A 15,501-nucleotide genomic window follows, 5' to 3' on the forward strand; every position below is an offset into this window, starting at 1 on the left:
CAGAAACCAGAGCGAGCTTCATCTTAGACTGGCTGCCATTTCATGTGGGTTTGACGACCACACCCACAGCCAGAGACCTCATGGGTACAGAGGAAGATATCAGGGCCCCGAGTTTATGATAGGGCAGGGGACAGGAGCACACCCCTCCCGCCAGCTGGACAGCAGCGCTAGGAGGGAGCATTTGTGTGGAGTAAGGCCAACAGAGTGCAGTTGCCCTGGAGGCTTAGCAGGGTCTTGGCTCATAATCAGAAGTTGCTTTTACCTGAGTGACCTTCTGTCAGTCTGAAGCGAATTCACACGTTACTGGAGCAGGGCCAGGGGCTTTCTACAACCTCCCAACTGCCTGCTGATGCCCTCCTGGTTGGTATTCACTGTTCCCAGGGAGACACTGAAACTTGGACTTAGCTTCCTCCTGACCCACAGAGGCTCTTGGCAACAAGTATTCCTTGTCTCACAGACAGGATGGCTTGTGGGGCGGTGTGAGTACTGGCTACTCCGAAAGCTACCCACAGAGGCTAGGAGGGTGGCAGCTGATGTGTGTAGGGGAAAGTCCAGAGAGGAGAGGTTGGGCTCTTCTGTGTCTCCATGAGTAGCCACACAGGCTGGAGAGTCAGCCAAGTTGGGTCAGCCAAGTTGAGGAAAGCTGATCTCTGCCCCATAGACAGGAGCAGCTATAATATTCCTTGCCCAGAATGCCCAGCCTCTGTGTGGCCTGATTTACAAGTGCCAGCCAAACTTGATGTGTGCCCAATAACACTACAGAGTCTGTCTAGTGCACATTTATTATTCCTAGCTTCTAGGGGTCAGGAGTCCCTGCCTGTCTTCTGCAAGCCCTCTGCTCAAGGCCCCACGGGGATGCCATCAGATGTAAGCAGGGGCTCTGTTTCATCTCCAGATAGAAGTATAGGAACCACTGAAGTAGCCATGATTGCTATGTCAGTTGCCAGGGAGCTGGGTGAACACAGACGACCTCATCTTTTTTGTTTCCTGGAAGCTATTGGGTTCTCTGTCACAGACTCCCAGACAGATGATGGTACAGTCTCACTCAACTGAGGATGTGACATCCCTTGTCTTGTGTGTTCTTTTACAAGACATGAGCCTTGCCCACACTCGAGGCAAGAGTACACAGGAGTATGAGTACCAGGAACTGGATACCATGGAGCCCACTAAAACTTTCTTTGCCACCTCAAGAAGGGCCATGTCATAGTACAAGCCCCCCACTGTCTCCTAAGCCTGTCAAGATGGATCTCTTTTAGAATATACCAGGAGGTCTCGCACTGATACCAGTGGGTGAAACAGGCCCACCCTGGCTTGGCCCCTGCCTGGTGTGATCCTATTAGCTCTGTCTGAGCACAGAGGGAAGGAGAGGGCAGAGAAGGTGTTCATGGCTATAGGAGAGAAGGACCCGGACATCTGTTTAGTATCCGGTGCTCTCCACACTCCCAAAGCATCCCTGAGCTCCAGCCACAATGACCCTTGTGACAGCAGTGGGGCAGGCAGGCCTGAGTGCTGGTCAGAAATAAGTAAGACTTCCAACTCAGTATCAGCCCAGCATCAAACGTCAGGACTCCATCCCAAACAATGGCTTCATGCCCTGCCTCAGCACACAGGATAAGAACTTCCTTCAGGCCTGGCGTTGGTGGCACACGCCTGTAATCCTAGCAATCTGGGAGGCAGAGGCAGGTGGATTTATGAGTTCAAGGACAGCCTGGTCTACAGAGTGAGCTCCAGGACAGCCAGGGCTATACAGAGAAACCCTGTCTCGAAAAAACCAAAATCCAAAAAAAAAAAGAATTTCCTTCAGGCCAGTCCTTCTGGGTTGATATCAAAAGATGAACGCCTTTAATTCCAGCACTTGGGAGGCAGAAGCAGCAGATTTCTGAGTTCAAGGCCAGCCTTGTCTACAGAGTGAGTTACAGGACAGCCAAGACTATACAGAGAAACCACAACAACAACAACAACAACAACAACAAAAACAAACAAAACAAAACAAAGAAGAAAAGCTCTAATACTGGTCTTCAGGACACTATCTACCATTTCCTGGCAGGGACCTGATCCCACCCCCCATAATAGCCATGCAGCCCTGAGCCCATCCCTTTCAGCCCCACCCCATCCTTCTACACCCCCTGTGTCCCCACGTCTCCGCATCCTGCGCAACAGTGAGCCACAGTTCCAGATCCTGACGAGGCTGGCTGGGCTCCTCCACTGCTGCTCCTTTCCAGCTCCAACCCCAAGCCCCAGTTCAGAGACAAAACTTCCTTTCATGAACACAGGGCTTAGCTAGAGTGACCATAACCATGAAGTCTTGGGGAGTCCTTGGGGTAAAGGGGTTCCCGTGTGTCCTGAACACACTCAGTGGGACACCTTGCTTGTGAGACAGCTTTGCTGCTTCAAGGACGATATCCTAAGGGATCCTGAGGAAAGTGGGGGATCACAGAGGCTGAACCCTCGCCTGGGCAGGTAAACCTGTGGGTTAAGTCATGACAAAGCCCTTTCAACACTCACTTCCTCGGAGGCTGGCAGAAAACCAGGGCTCACGCATAGCGAGAAAATGACCCATAGGGACTAGGAGTGTGGCTTGTTAGGTAAAGGCTCTGCTGGAGACGTGGGAACCTGAGTTCAGGTCTCTAGCACTTAGGTAAAAAGCCAGTGCCTTGTATTTTATGTTAGGGAGGCAGAAACGGGATTCTGTTGTCTGATGGACAGCTAGTCTAGCCAATCCAGCAAGCCTTGGGTTCAGAAGGAGACCCCGTCTGAAAAACTAAGGTGAAGGAAGATACCTGGTGCCAACCTTTGGATATTGTACATGCATGGCACATGCATCTGTGTGACTTAAATACGCACACACACCACAGACAAGAGGGAGGGAGGGAACACAGAAACGCCCACTTTTGACCGGGGTCAGGTCTGCAAGCTGGTGGCAGGGTTTATTAGGGGTTGTGGCTGGACAGCACCGACATTACATCTGGGAACGTCCCTAGCCACTCATCATAGGTAGGCCAGGGAGGAACAACCGGGTTCTGGGGTGACATATATGTAGTTGCTGTCTTTCCATGTCACTGCGTGTCTTCCTCTGCTTTACTCTCTTCTTCACTTAAAAGCCATTTAGAGCTCTGCCGGAAGCTCTGTCGTCTGTTTGTCAGATGACAATCTCAGCCCGCTGTGATGGTCTTTTGCTTTCTCGGTTTCTGAGTTGGGTAGATGGAGGCCTGGTGAGTATAACTGTCCACCTAGAGCTGTAGGCCGGAGTCAAAGGCACCAGCCCCCAGCCCTACCAGACACAGTCCTGGCTCGGGACTTGTCTGTCCAGGCCCATGGCGTATTGGGAGCTCCAGTCTCGTTCAAAGAGTTGCCTCAACTGCCCCTGCACGGTGGTCGCGCCTGGCTGGGCACTGGGGGTCTTCTGGCTGACAATCAGGCCCACACCAGCGGTGCCGCTGAAGTAGTCTTCTGACCAGTTAGATGTGCCTGGAGGAGGGGGAGGGAGAGACACTGATCCCTGGGCCTGTGTCCTCTGCAGTCCAGCCCGTGCTGTGGCCCTTGCTACGGGTTGAAGGAAAGCTCAGAACACTGACCACAGTGCTGCCATCAGACCCCAGGCGTGGTGGCCCCTCCTGTAGATGCAGTCAGTTCATTACCAGCATTCTGGGCCCCGGTGCTCAGGGCTTCACCCGGCAAGCTGGGCTAAGAGTCTGGCTCCCAGAATATATGAGCATATCTCTCTTGTCCAGCTCTCTGTCCTCCTGTACATCTCACTCCGTCCACTCACCTACATAGGCCGTCCTGTCTGTGACCATGAACTTGCTGTGGTTCACGCGGCTGAACGGGATGTTGGAGTGATTCCCCACAGGCACAATGAAGACTTTCTTCAGGGATTAGGAGAGAGTTAGGGTGGGAGAAGAAACTTCCCTTTCCCCTGCAACTTATAAGGTCAGTTTCTTACCACGTCCACGGAGATGTGGGCCAAGGGGTTACTGAAAGCCTGCAGGGACTTCAGATAAGCGAACATGGTGGGGTCTGTGTTGAACCAGCAGCTGACCAGCAAGCGCACACGCACATGCTTGTTGAAGGCCGCTGCCCGCAGTGCGTTGTCCAGCACTGGCCAGTACCTAGGAAGAGAGGCTCAGTGTTCTCTGCCTGAAACCAAGGTGAGCAGGGGGTCTCACCTGCAGGTCCACCGTGCCTAGGACCTGCCCGTCAGGAGGGTGGACCTCAGACCCACCTGGCAGGGTGAGTGAAGCGCGTGGTGGGGAAGTACTCCATCACCGAGACGTAGATGAACTGGCGAGCTGCCTCCATCACTCCCAACACTGCGTCCAGATCCCGGGTCCGGCCGTGCGGGCAGAGGGAGGGAGGGGAGGCCTGCAGTGGGACAAGCATCTCTCAGAACACTGCCACCCTTGAGTCAGGCTTTTCCTAAGCTCATGACGCCATTGCCCACTACCTAAGAAACCCCATGTGCTGACTGAGACCATCCCCCAATGGCCAGAGGTGCTTCTGAGGCCTGTGAGGGAGGCCCCAGGCACGCTGGGCTCTGGGGACTGGCCCGTTTACAGGCTGTCTGGCTTGGGAAGTGGATCCACTCTCTCCAGATGGACTCTGCATGTCTAGTGGGCTTTGCCCCATCTGCTACAGTCTCTGCTGTGGATCTGTCTCTGGACCAACCAAGGGACTTCCCTTGGTGGAAACGGAGCTGCTGGGATCGCCTCTGTTCCCTCAGAGGAAAGAATAATCAATGCTCCGGTCTCCCCACTCTTCCCTGTACCCAGCCACAGCTTCTTGGCCCTAAGCGCCCTCCACAGTCTGGAGAGTCCTGGGATCTCAGGCCTGCCTCCTTCCAGTTCCTCTCTCTCACCGGGCGGTGGCCCAGCATCCTGCCCCAGTGTGGAGCCCGCCTCCTGCAGCAGCCCCAGGGTTCTCATGGGTCATCTTACCGAGAAATAGGCTGTGGTGGGAAGCCCATCGAAGAGACCCCGCAAGGGATGGAAGCGGTTGATGTGGGATGAGAAGTTGCGAGGCCAGGTTTTAGGGACAATGGCTTGGGGAGTCCCTAGCACCCAGTAGGTCTGGAAGGTTTTCTCAAGGTCTTGAGCCAGGTTGCTGCAATTGTAGATGATAGTGCCAAGCTCCTTCACCTGTAGGGATCAGGGTCGGTAGACACTAGAGCAAAGACCTCCTGGGGCTCTGTGGAAACCACCAGGGGCGGAAGGCAGGGGTAATTCCTGTGCAGCTGGCAGCCACTGGGCGCCATCAGCTCCAGGGTAGAAAATTCATGAAAACACAAAGGAAATAAAACCATTGTTAAATTCTACTGAGTGGTAACTCCTGACGTTATGTCTACTGTTTGCACTGACAGGTGTGTGTGTGTATGTGTGTGTGTGTGTGTGTGTGTGTGAGAGAGAGAGAGAGAGAGAGACAGAGAGAGAGACAGAGACAGAGACAGAGACAGAGAGAACAGCCCTAGGGGTGTGCTATGCTAATCACATGTTATTCTGTTGAGCCACAACTCAGGCCTTTGAAATGTAACACTTCTAAAAAGCCTCAGACTTTGTAATCTACCGTACCTTTGTGTGCATGTGTGTGCACACGCCAGCACGTGTGTTCGTATGTGCGCGGGTACATGCGCACATGTGGAAGTCAGAAGACTACTTTAGGTGTCATGCCTCAGGAGGTATCCGTCTTGGTTTTTATTATTACTATTGTTGTAGTCTATGTGTATGGCTATGTCCCACCTACATGTCTGTCTGCGCATGCCTGGTGCCTACAGAGGTCAGAAGAGGGCATCGGATCTCCTGGGACTAAAGTTACACTTTGGTTTGCTGTGTGCTACCACACAGCTGCTGGAACGCCAACCTGAGTCCTCCGGAAGATGGGACGGTACTCTTAACCGATGGGTCATCTCTTCAGCCCTCCATCTTGGTTTTCTGAGACAAGGCCTCTCACTGGGACCCTGGCTTGCTGATGGGAGAGGCTGGTTGGGCAGCCAGCCCCAGAGATCCTCCAATCTGTAGTTCCCCCGTCACTGGGACTGCAAGTGTGCTCTGCCACACCAGCCTTCCACCTGCATTCTAACGATAAGACTCAGGTTCTTGTGCTTGCAAGGCAAACACCTCACTGGCCGAGCTGTCTCCCCAGCCTTCCTGTGGCCCACGGCCTGAGCATCTATTCAAGCGTGCTGTCCCAGGGCCTGAGTGCAGGGTCATGTGGAACCTGAGAACTGGTGGGACCAACTCTGACTGGCCCCACTATGGCGGTATGACAAGAGTGGCGTGTTCCCCAAGGCTCTGTTTGCCGACTCCTCATGGCACCAGCTCTCTTCAGAAACTGAAGCCCTTGGAGACGGCGAGGGGAGAAGCTGCACCTGGGCCTCTTCCCATCCCCCGGCCTCAGCACCCACCTGAGTCAGGGAACGCCAGTCCATGTTGGCGCTGCCCACGTAGACGTGCCGACCATCCACAACCCAGAATTTGGAGTGTAGGACACCCCCAGTAAGCTGTTTCATGGGAACCTGTCGTATTTGGGCACCTGCGGCAGACAGACAGACGGACAGACGGACGGAGAGCTGGCTCTTCAATGCTGGTTTCAGGGCCGCCTAAGAGCTCTGTCTGTGTTCGTTCGTTTACCCTCAGAATGACCCCATGAGCAAGGCTCTTGCAGGTGAGGAAACCAAGGTGCAGGCTTCCCAAGACCCCGCTAGACAGTCCAGGTCACAGCCTTGACGATGCTTGTGCCCACCACTGTTTCCTGTCGCCTCTAACCTAAGGCTTTCTCTAATGTCTTCTTCTCAGCCCCGAGTTCAAGTCCTCCAGGGTCCTGGAGAAACTTTTCCATCTGCCCCAGCAACCCTGCTAGTCTTTGGCTTTATCTCCTGGTGCCAGACCTCAGCACAGCAGAGCCCCAGCGTGCAGACACCTACCATGGGCAGCCAAGACCTGGAGGTCGGTGGATGTATTGGCCAACGTTGGGGTGTGGGTGGCCACCACCACAGAGATGTTCCTGAGAAGGAGCTGTTGAAACTTCTGTAGAAGGGCCTCTCCCTGCAAAACCAGGATACTATGAGAAGCTAGCTCAGGCTGGCTCTTTGCCCACAGTCCAGGGTATGCCAAGTTTTGGTTCATGACTAGAGGCCAAATAAATGATATCATGCACGCACAATCCTCAGTCCCTCTGTCCCTGTCCCAAGAAGCCACCCAAGGGGCCTGGCCTTGCTCTAACCCAGCCCCAGCCAAAATCTGAGCCCTGAGCTCTGAACAGACTTGACTCAGCCTGACTTGCTGAGTCCTTGGCATCCAGGGAGAGACCCATGCCTCAGAGTCAAAAAGCAAAACCAAGGACCAACCTGCCGAGAAGAGGAGGCATTGACTCCAATGTCCAGCCCGGTGAGGGTCCAGTAGTACGAGGCGACATGGACACTCTCCTGAGCAGAATCAAGAAGCTGCAGCCACGCCTGGGCCAGGGGCTGGGCAGTGGGGCTGCCAGGTGCAAATGTCAGGTCCTCGGGGATACTTTCCACAAGGACGAGCCTAGGGACGGAAGCCAAAGCAGACCAAGCTGTATCCGTCGGAGCCGCTGGCCTGACCCCAGGGCAGCTCCAGGGCCTGACCCCAGGCTGAAGGGACAGAAAGAGGACAGTGAAATGGGAAGATTTAGCCCGAGCCCCCCAAGCCGAAGCATGGTGATATTCAGGGGACTATACAATGAGGAACCTGGGGGATGGGGCATGCTCAGCCTAGAGGGGCCACGGGGGTTCTGGGGGAAATCCAGTCTCCATCCCTGAGACAAGCACAGCCTTACTGTGAGCGATGTCACCAATTCAGGGACCCAGTGAGGCAGCCACATAGCCCACAACCCCATGAGATCCCCTGGTGTTCACTCACTGACAGGAGTTGCTCTGCCGCCCAGTGTCTCCCTCCAGGGTCTCCCAGGACCAGGAGGGTACTTCCTCAGGGACCATCTGATGACTAGTGAAAGAAGTGGGCCCTTGCCACAGGAACAAGATGAGAGTCATGGAGCTGAGTCCCAGAACAGCCAGCACCCTCAGTACCTGCAGGAACAGACACTCCAGCAGCCTTCCTAGCAGCCAAGACAGCCCTCCCTGCACTATAACAGATAACTGCCCAGGCTCTTGGGGAGGGATTAGGGGTGAGCAGGAGGGGGTAAGGGAGACACAGAGCAAGGCCTGGGTGGGGTAGGTGGTCCATAGTTCTCTCTATGGTCCACTTTGCAGCGAGGACACGTGGACAAGATATGCAACAGTCTAGGAGGTAGCCTTGCTTGCACGCACGCACAAGCACGCGCGCGCGCACACACACACACACACACACACACACCACTGCAGGGCTAGTTTTGTACCCTCTAATCAAGCCCCAGGGCCTAATTGTTGGGAAATTAAGAAAGTTTGGGTGTGGTTCTGATTAGAAATTGGGTTCAAGCTTGTTTTCAGAGGGCTGAGTCCCCGGCCAGCCCTCCCTTAGGATCTCCTGTCCTACCATGCCAACTCCGTTGTGTGGATCATGAGGCGAAGTGGAGCAGGGCCCGTCAGGGACCTCCACTGCTGTCTGGAGAGGCATCAGCATCTGTACAGAACAGTCTGTGTCACCAGCAACCCCAGCTCCATGGCGTCACCTCCTTAGGTGGTCCCTAGGGAGGCACTCTCCAGCCTTCAGACATCAGTCACAGCTCAGACATGGCCTCCCGTGGAAGCCAGGCAGGCTGAGCCCACACCTTTCCCGGGCCTGAGTCCTGCTTGTACCCCCTGGCTCCCTCAGCATCCCCTGATGCGGGTGTCTTGAGTATGTGAATCTCGGTTCCTTGTTCCAACCACAAGTGAAACCAGGCCTGAAAGTTCAGTTTCTGCTTGGGCTGTCTCATCCATCCTTCCTTCTTAGCTATGAGCAGCTGCTTCCCTTCCCCAGCTGGCCCCTGAGGCTGGCCCCAAGGGTAGGCGGCTGGTTGTAGAGAGGCGCATGGCAAGAGGGTGACCAAGAGCTGGGTCTGGAACCCTGCACTGCTGTCGAGGCTGGGGAGGGCAAGGGAGGGGACAGCTAGTTGGGATGGAGAACTCGCCACGTTCCCTCAGAAGGGTCACTCTACAAAGAGCCAGGCCAACTCTTCGGGAGGCCCTGTGTACCCCAAATGGGTCACACAGCTCCTGGCACAGACACTTGCAAGGAGCTGACCTCCCTCCCTCCCAGTCTGGATGCTGTTTGGAGCCTAAGGCACTGTAGGTGGCTGGTGGTGTGATCTGGTGGCTTCTTCAGCTCTGTGGTCATTGTGAGAGCAGTGGGACCAATCCCACTGTCCTCGAGGGGTTGTCTTGGACAGCGGCCTGCAGACATGTGGCTAGCCTCAGCACAGGGAGTGGATGACAGGAGCCAGGCCTGGAGCTCTGTCTGCTCCTGGAGCCCAGTGTTACAGGGAAGTGGGGCCTAGAAACCACAGTGAGAGGATGGGGGGGGGGGTGCTATGAAACCAGAGTCACCCACAGAGGCCCAGCACCCTCTCACCAGAGTTCCTTGAAAAGGGGAGTCAGGAGGTCACTTGCACCCAGAGCGCTGCTCATGCTCTTGGGTATGTCTCCCACCCTGACCCACAGCAGGCAGCTCAGGTGACCAGGGCAGCTTCAGAACCCTAGCTTCTGGCTCCAACCAATCTCTATAATGTCCAGTGGGACACAGACATGAGGTTCTGGACCAGGGTTACCAGGCTGGGCTGTCCCTCAAAGAGCTGCTGGCCTTCCTCTCCCAGCTGCTCTGAGAGAAATGTTCTCATCCCTTAAAATAGTCGGACTGACAGAAAGGCAAGAATGCAGCAGCTGTAATCTAGGACTTGCAAGGGCCACAGACCTCCGACTTCCTTGTGACCACTGGCAGCTGGGGTCAGGAGAGGAGACCCATGAAGGGTGGCTCTAAGCAGCTGCCGACCTGCCCCATCCTTGCTCCGTGTGAGTCTTTCGAATCCTTGGGTGGGACTGTCTGACTAGAGAGAAACGCTCCCTGGTACTGGCATCTCAGAAGTGGGGTGATCTGGGAGATGGGCTTTGAGCCTCCTGATCCTTAAGGTTCTGGGGTTCCTGCCCTGTGAGCTAAACTGTGGAGCCCAGTGGGATAGGACATGACTGCCTAGTGGCTGGAGACTTTGATATCCAGTGATTCTGGATCCATAGATCAAGCAAGGAGTGACAGTCATCTGCCAGCCAATCCGGGTGGTTTGTGGGGTCTAGGGTGCTGGGAGGATGGGTCTGCGGGAGGTGAACAGACACCCCCCCTGAGGCCCTCTGTCCGGCTCCAGCATGGCTAACACTTACCTCTGGGTGCCCTTTCTTCTTGTCCATCCTGGCTCCAAACGCTGTGTGCAGGCTTCGCCTGTGCAGGCACCTGCCTCCTCTCTGGCCTGCTTCCCCTTCTGTCCACTTCCTCTTTGTTGTAAGCACCCCACCCCCACCTCAGGACCGAGCGGGGCCTCTAGAGGGCGGAGCTGAGAACTTTCACCTCTGGAGAAAATCTACCCTACCTGCTTCTTGAGAGAGCCCCTCAGTCATAAACCAAATGTTGGAATTAAGTTTAACTGCAAGCACTCAAGTAAGAGCGCCTCAAACTGACCTAACTGTCCTCCAGGGGCTTGTGCATTGAAGGCTGGTAGTGTTACTGAAATTGCATCATAAGCTAATTGACAAATTGGGCAATGATAGTCCTGATGGGAGGAGGTGGAGATGGTGGAAGGTGGGGCCTGATTGGACCCACCAACCATGGCCTGCAACCAGTTTCTGGGGAAGACATCAGTGACACAGTCACAGGAAGTCTCTGCCTCCAAGCCCTGGAATCCAAGCTTCACAGCCCTAGAAGGCCTTCCAAAGTCCAGGCATCACCTCCATATCCCTAGCACAGAACAAAGCATCCCCAGACCACTTCTGGAGTTCAAAAAGGGAACTTCCATTTATGTGTTACCTACAACTCAATCTATGCTTGGTCACGGAGCCATACCTAGCTGCAAGGGAAGCTGGGATTTGGAGGTAGCCATGACTCATCCTGCTGAGAAATTCAGGTGAGGCTGTCCCCTGGCCTGTCCAAAAGGCTAGAAGATCCTTGCAGGGATTCTGCCTCCCCTCATATTCCAAGAAGGATATTCTGAAGAACAAACTTCATTGCCTTTAGATCAGGATCTTGGGAACAGTCCCAACTTTGATCAGGGTCTAGGTTGACCTCCCTCCCCCTTGTCAGGTGGTAGGCCTCTGTTCAGGGATCTGGCCTCAGAGTGTCCTCAGGGGACGGATGCCAACCTCCCAGGATGGGGAGCATTCCTGATGGCAAGAGCCTGACCTCAGCAACTGATATCAAGCCTGGTGAGCCAGAAAGTGAACAGAAGAGTCCCATCCTGCACTTCCTGTGGGATGATGCCTTACTTCCTGTGGGATGATACCTCACTTCCTGTGGGATGATGCCTCATTTCCTGTGGGATGATGCCTCACTTCCTGTGGGATGATGCCTCACTTCCTGTGGGATGATGCCTCACTTCCTGTGGGATGATGCCTTAAGGTGGCTTTGGGGTTGTTGTGGGTTATCCACCAGAGAAGACAGCTCAGACATGGCCCTAAGCCAATAGAAAGTCCTTATTAGCCAGCCAGCAACTACACTGGATGTTCAGAATCCCAGTGTAGCTCCTAGCCTTTCTCAGGGTGAGCTTTTAAGCACAAAAATCATGTCCTGGGTTGATAAACTTTAGTTAACAAGAACAGTTATCCAGAAGCTGAACTACAGAAGCCAAAAAGCAAGGTTAGTACATTCGGAGACTTTCCCAGAACTACGCATTTTGATGGATTAGGTCTTTGTTTTAATTTTGGTGATGCTGTCAGCATGCTGAGTTTTACAGTCTGAGTGGAACTTCCATCATGGAGTCAGTTGCGCTAAAGTCTCAGGACCTTACCATAGGGCTGGCTGTCCTTTCCAGGACACAGAAGGTAGCCTCTTGAAGTCAAGCCACTGCATGCCTGAATATCACTGTGTTCTTGAGGGACAGCATCCTCTTTTACTGTTCAGTGGAACAGGGTCTTTCTCCTGCCTGAAAGCAGTGCAGGGATCCCTGATGCTCTCAACAAATACTTTTCAGGTATAGGAGGGCAAGCCCTGTAGCTTCAAGGAAACCCAAGCACATCTGCCGCAACTCCCCTCCCCCGCTGCAGCGCAGGCCAGGACCAGGCATGGCGCATAGCACTGCTTTGGGATGGATTTGTCTTGATTTTGGTCTGTTTGTTTGTTTTTGGGTTTTTTCGAGGCAGGGTTTCTTTGTGTAGCCCTGGCTGTCCTGGAACTCACTCTGTAGACCAGGCTGGCCTCAAACTCAGAAATCCACCTGCCTCTGCCTCCCAAGTGCTGGGATTAAAGGCGTGTGCCACCACCGCCTGGCTTGGATGAGGGTCTTAAAGCCCACACTCACTGTGACACATCCACTTCAACAGGGCCACATCTTCTAATAGTGCCACTCCCGGGCCGAGCATATACAAACCATCTCACAGGGACACTGCACATTTCACTTTATTCACTTCACCGGTCTCTGTGCCTTGCCCCTAAAGGGTCATGGCCGCCTCACAGTACAGAATTTATTGACTCTACCCCCAAGAGTCTTCCATAATTTTTTGTACTGTGTTTTGCCTGTGCGTGCACCACATGGGTCAGTGATCTGAGACCAGAAGAGGGCATCAGATCCCCTGGACCTGGACAATTGTGAGCCTCTGTGTGGGCGCTGGAAACTGAACCCTAGTTCTCTGGAAGAGCAGCAAATGTTCTGAACTGCCGAGCTGTCTCTCCAGCTTAAGTCCCCATTGTAGCTGGTTTGCAAAGAACTTTGTGGGTTCTTTTTCCCCACACTTTATTCCCTGGCTTCAATCTCTATTATTAGATAGGAGAGAAAGAAGAATAGGAGGAGGAGAGAGAGAGAGAGACAGAGAGAGAGAGAGAGAGAGAGGAATCTAATTTTTTGTTTCTTCTCTGAGCATAACCACTAAAACACCAATCCCCCACACACAACCACCAACAATGCCTACTGGGGCTCCAGCACTTTTATACCCTCTGAAAAATCCCTAGAATTCCAAATAGCACACACTCACAGAAACTATCTGCAGTTGGCAAAGCCATGATTCTGCTAGAGCATGAGACAAATTGAGGCAAATCAGTCACCTGCTGTGGACCACCCGAAGCAGGTGGTCCGCACACATGGGATTAAAATGAAAACATATTCTTATAATATTTCTGCATTTTTTTTAAAAAAAAGAAACCAAATTTCCAGAATTCCCACGATACCCCAATAACCTTAATGGTTCAGATATTTAAAAAACCAAGGTTGACTTGTACCATGGCTGCAACAACCTTGGCTCAACATGGCAACAAAGCAGAGAAGCAACCATCCCAACAGCCTGTAAGTGGGCCATCCTGGTACTCTTCCCAAAGCAAAGCCTGATGGGGGATTGACACTTTCTTATGCGTGAGCCTAGGTCTTGCTAATTCCTGAGTTATCTTCAAGGCATCTTTCCTACTATCACAGGGCAAAATACTTCATCTCCTCCTCCCCTTCTTCCTTCTCCTTCCCCTCCTCCTTCTCCTCTTCCCCCTCCTTCTTCTCCTCTTTTTCCTCCTTCTCCCCTTCCCCTCCTCCTTCTTCTCCTCTTCCTCCTCCTTCTCCTCTTCCCCCTTCCCCTTCTCCTGTTCCTCCTCTTCTCCCTCCTCCTACTCTTTCTCCTCCTTCTCTTCTTCCTCCTCTTCATTTTCTTCTTCAAGGATGGGTTTCCCTTTGTAGCTCTAGCTGGCCTGGACCTCACTATATAAGACCAGGCTTGAACGTATAGATATCTTCCTGTTTCTGCCTCTGCAAAGCTAGGATTAAAGGTGTGTGCAGGCATACCCAGCGGCCTTTTGGATTTGAGACTGGATTTTTGTATGTCATCCTGAAATCATGAGCCCCATGCTTCAATCTCATGTTCCTTGGGTGGCAGGTTTGAACCACCGAATCTGACATTACAGTATATGGTTAATCCTTTGATAAGGTCACAATTTGATGGTGTTATTGAGAGGTGCTGGAAACTTCTGGAGATGGGGCCTAGTTGGCAGAAGTAGGTCACAGGGGTGTAGTCCTGGAGTGCAACTCTTTCCTCAAACTGGTCCCTCTTGCTCCCTCTGCCTGCTTCCTGGCTGGGGGGGGGGGGGCAGCAGCTGCCTCCACACAGCCTTCCACAGCTCTGCTGCTCTGCTTCCCCCACCCCACCCCCCAGCGGTGAGCCCAGCTCACCTGGACTGAGCCTTGCTTCTTCTTTTTAGCAGTGTGGAGGATCAAACCCATGTTCTCCTGTGCTCTTGACTTTGAGAGGAAACTCGAGAAAACCAGAGCCCAAACCAAACTTTTTCCCTTACAGGTCATATCATAGTGACAAAGGCCACCCCACAGGTTTCTTGGTGTTTTCATTTGTCTTTTTCTTGGCTGGGTTTTTAGACTCTGGGTTTATAGCTTTCATCATACTTGGAAACTATTTTGTCATTATTCCTTTGAGCATTTTTGTTTTATCTTGCCTTCTCTGGGATGGTGGCACTTATTAATTAGGTCTTTCTTTTTCTATTTATTATTTATTTATTTATTTGTTTATTTATTTTTGAGACAGGGTTTCTCTGTGTAGTCCTGGATGTTCTGGAACTCACTCTGTAGACTAGACTAGCCTTGAACTCAGAGATCCACCTATCTTTGCTCCCCAAGGGCTGGGATTATAGACATGTGCCACTGTGTCCTGGCTTAAGTTGGATTTCTCAGCATTTATCACACAAACTATGAATGCTGTGTTCTGTTTTCTTTTGTGATTCATTTGGAATGCTTCTCATGTCTGTCTCCAACACGTGGAACTGTTACAGTCAAAATAAATATCAAGATTAAATGGTAAGGTCAGGGACATGGGAAAATAAATAAGAAGGTTACATCAGGTACAAGATGCCCAAGCCGATCAGACAGGAGGAAGGTTAGGAAACGAAACGCCGCAGAGCAAGTTCCAGTGGGCTCCACATGGCGCCCTTCTTGGGGAGCAGCAGGTGCACTCTGCCCTTTACCCTAGCAAACTTCTCCATTTATGTGTCTTTACACTTTCATTTGCATCATTATATGCATTCTTTCAACCAATGTATCTAACTAACAAAGCCAGGCGTGGGTAGGGAGTGAGTAGGGAGGGAGAGCGCTGAGATCAGTACAGGAATAGGCACAGGCCGCAGGCGTGGTAACCGGAGGGAGGCTTGTCTGGGCAGAGCGGGCTTTGCTGCTGCCACTTGGCTCACCACCGGAAGGGTACACTCTCCGCTTATTTTCATCTACCAAAAATTAATCCAGTCAGGCCCAGTTCCTCCAGAGACCGCAGAACCTAGACTGAGGTGGCAGGGAACCCTGGAGGGTGGCCTTCCCATCTGAAACAAAACCAGCGAATGTTGGGGGATTGGTCTAGTGCTGTTAGATATTCAAATGCTAAATACTGACCCT

The 15,501-nt window shown here is 52.8% G+C and overlaps 1 protein-coding gene across 2 annotated transcripts; it reads right to left on the reverse strand.

Annotated features, from left to right (window-relative positions):
* Window positions 1–2,901: 2,901 nt before the first annotated feature.
* On the reverse strand, window positions 2,902–10,421 carry Pld4 (phospholipase D family member 4). 2 transcript variants are annotated; one of them, XM_052184913.1, is made up of 12 exons: window positions 10,307–10,421; window positions 8,490–8,576; window positions 7,878–8,044; window positions 7,340–7,523; window positions 6,917–7,037; window positions 6,398–6,525; window positions 4,935–5,135; window positions 4,223–4,362; window positions 3,944–4,109; window positions 3,770–3,866; window positions 3,276–3,468; window positions 2,902–3,188 (listed from the first exon to the last, which is right to left on the reverse strand). In XM_052184913.1, coding segments are annotated over exons 1-12 (1,512 nt in total). In that variant the 5' UTR covers window positions 10,334–10,421; the 3' UTR covers window positions 2,902–3,187. The 2 variants fall into 2 exon arrangements, with proteins under 2 accessions (XP_052040873.1, XP_052040872.1); XM_052184912.1 differs by having other exon boundaries at window positions 2,902–3,468.
* Window positions 10,422–15,501: the final 5,080 nt, after the last annotated feature.

This window comes from Apodemus sylvaticus, chromosome 6 (genome assembly GCF_947179515.1).
Source record: "Apodemus sylvaticus chromosome 6, mApoSyl1.1, whole genome shotgun sequence".
Lineage (NCBI taxonomy): Eukaryota > Metazoa > Chordata > Mammalia > Rodentia > Muridae > Apodemus > Apodemus sylvaticus.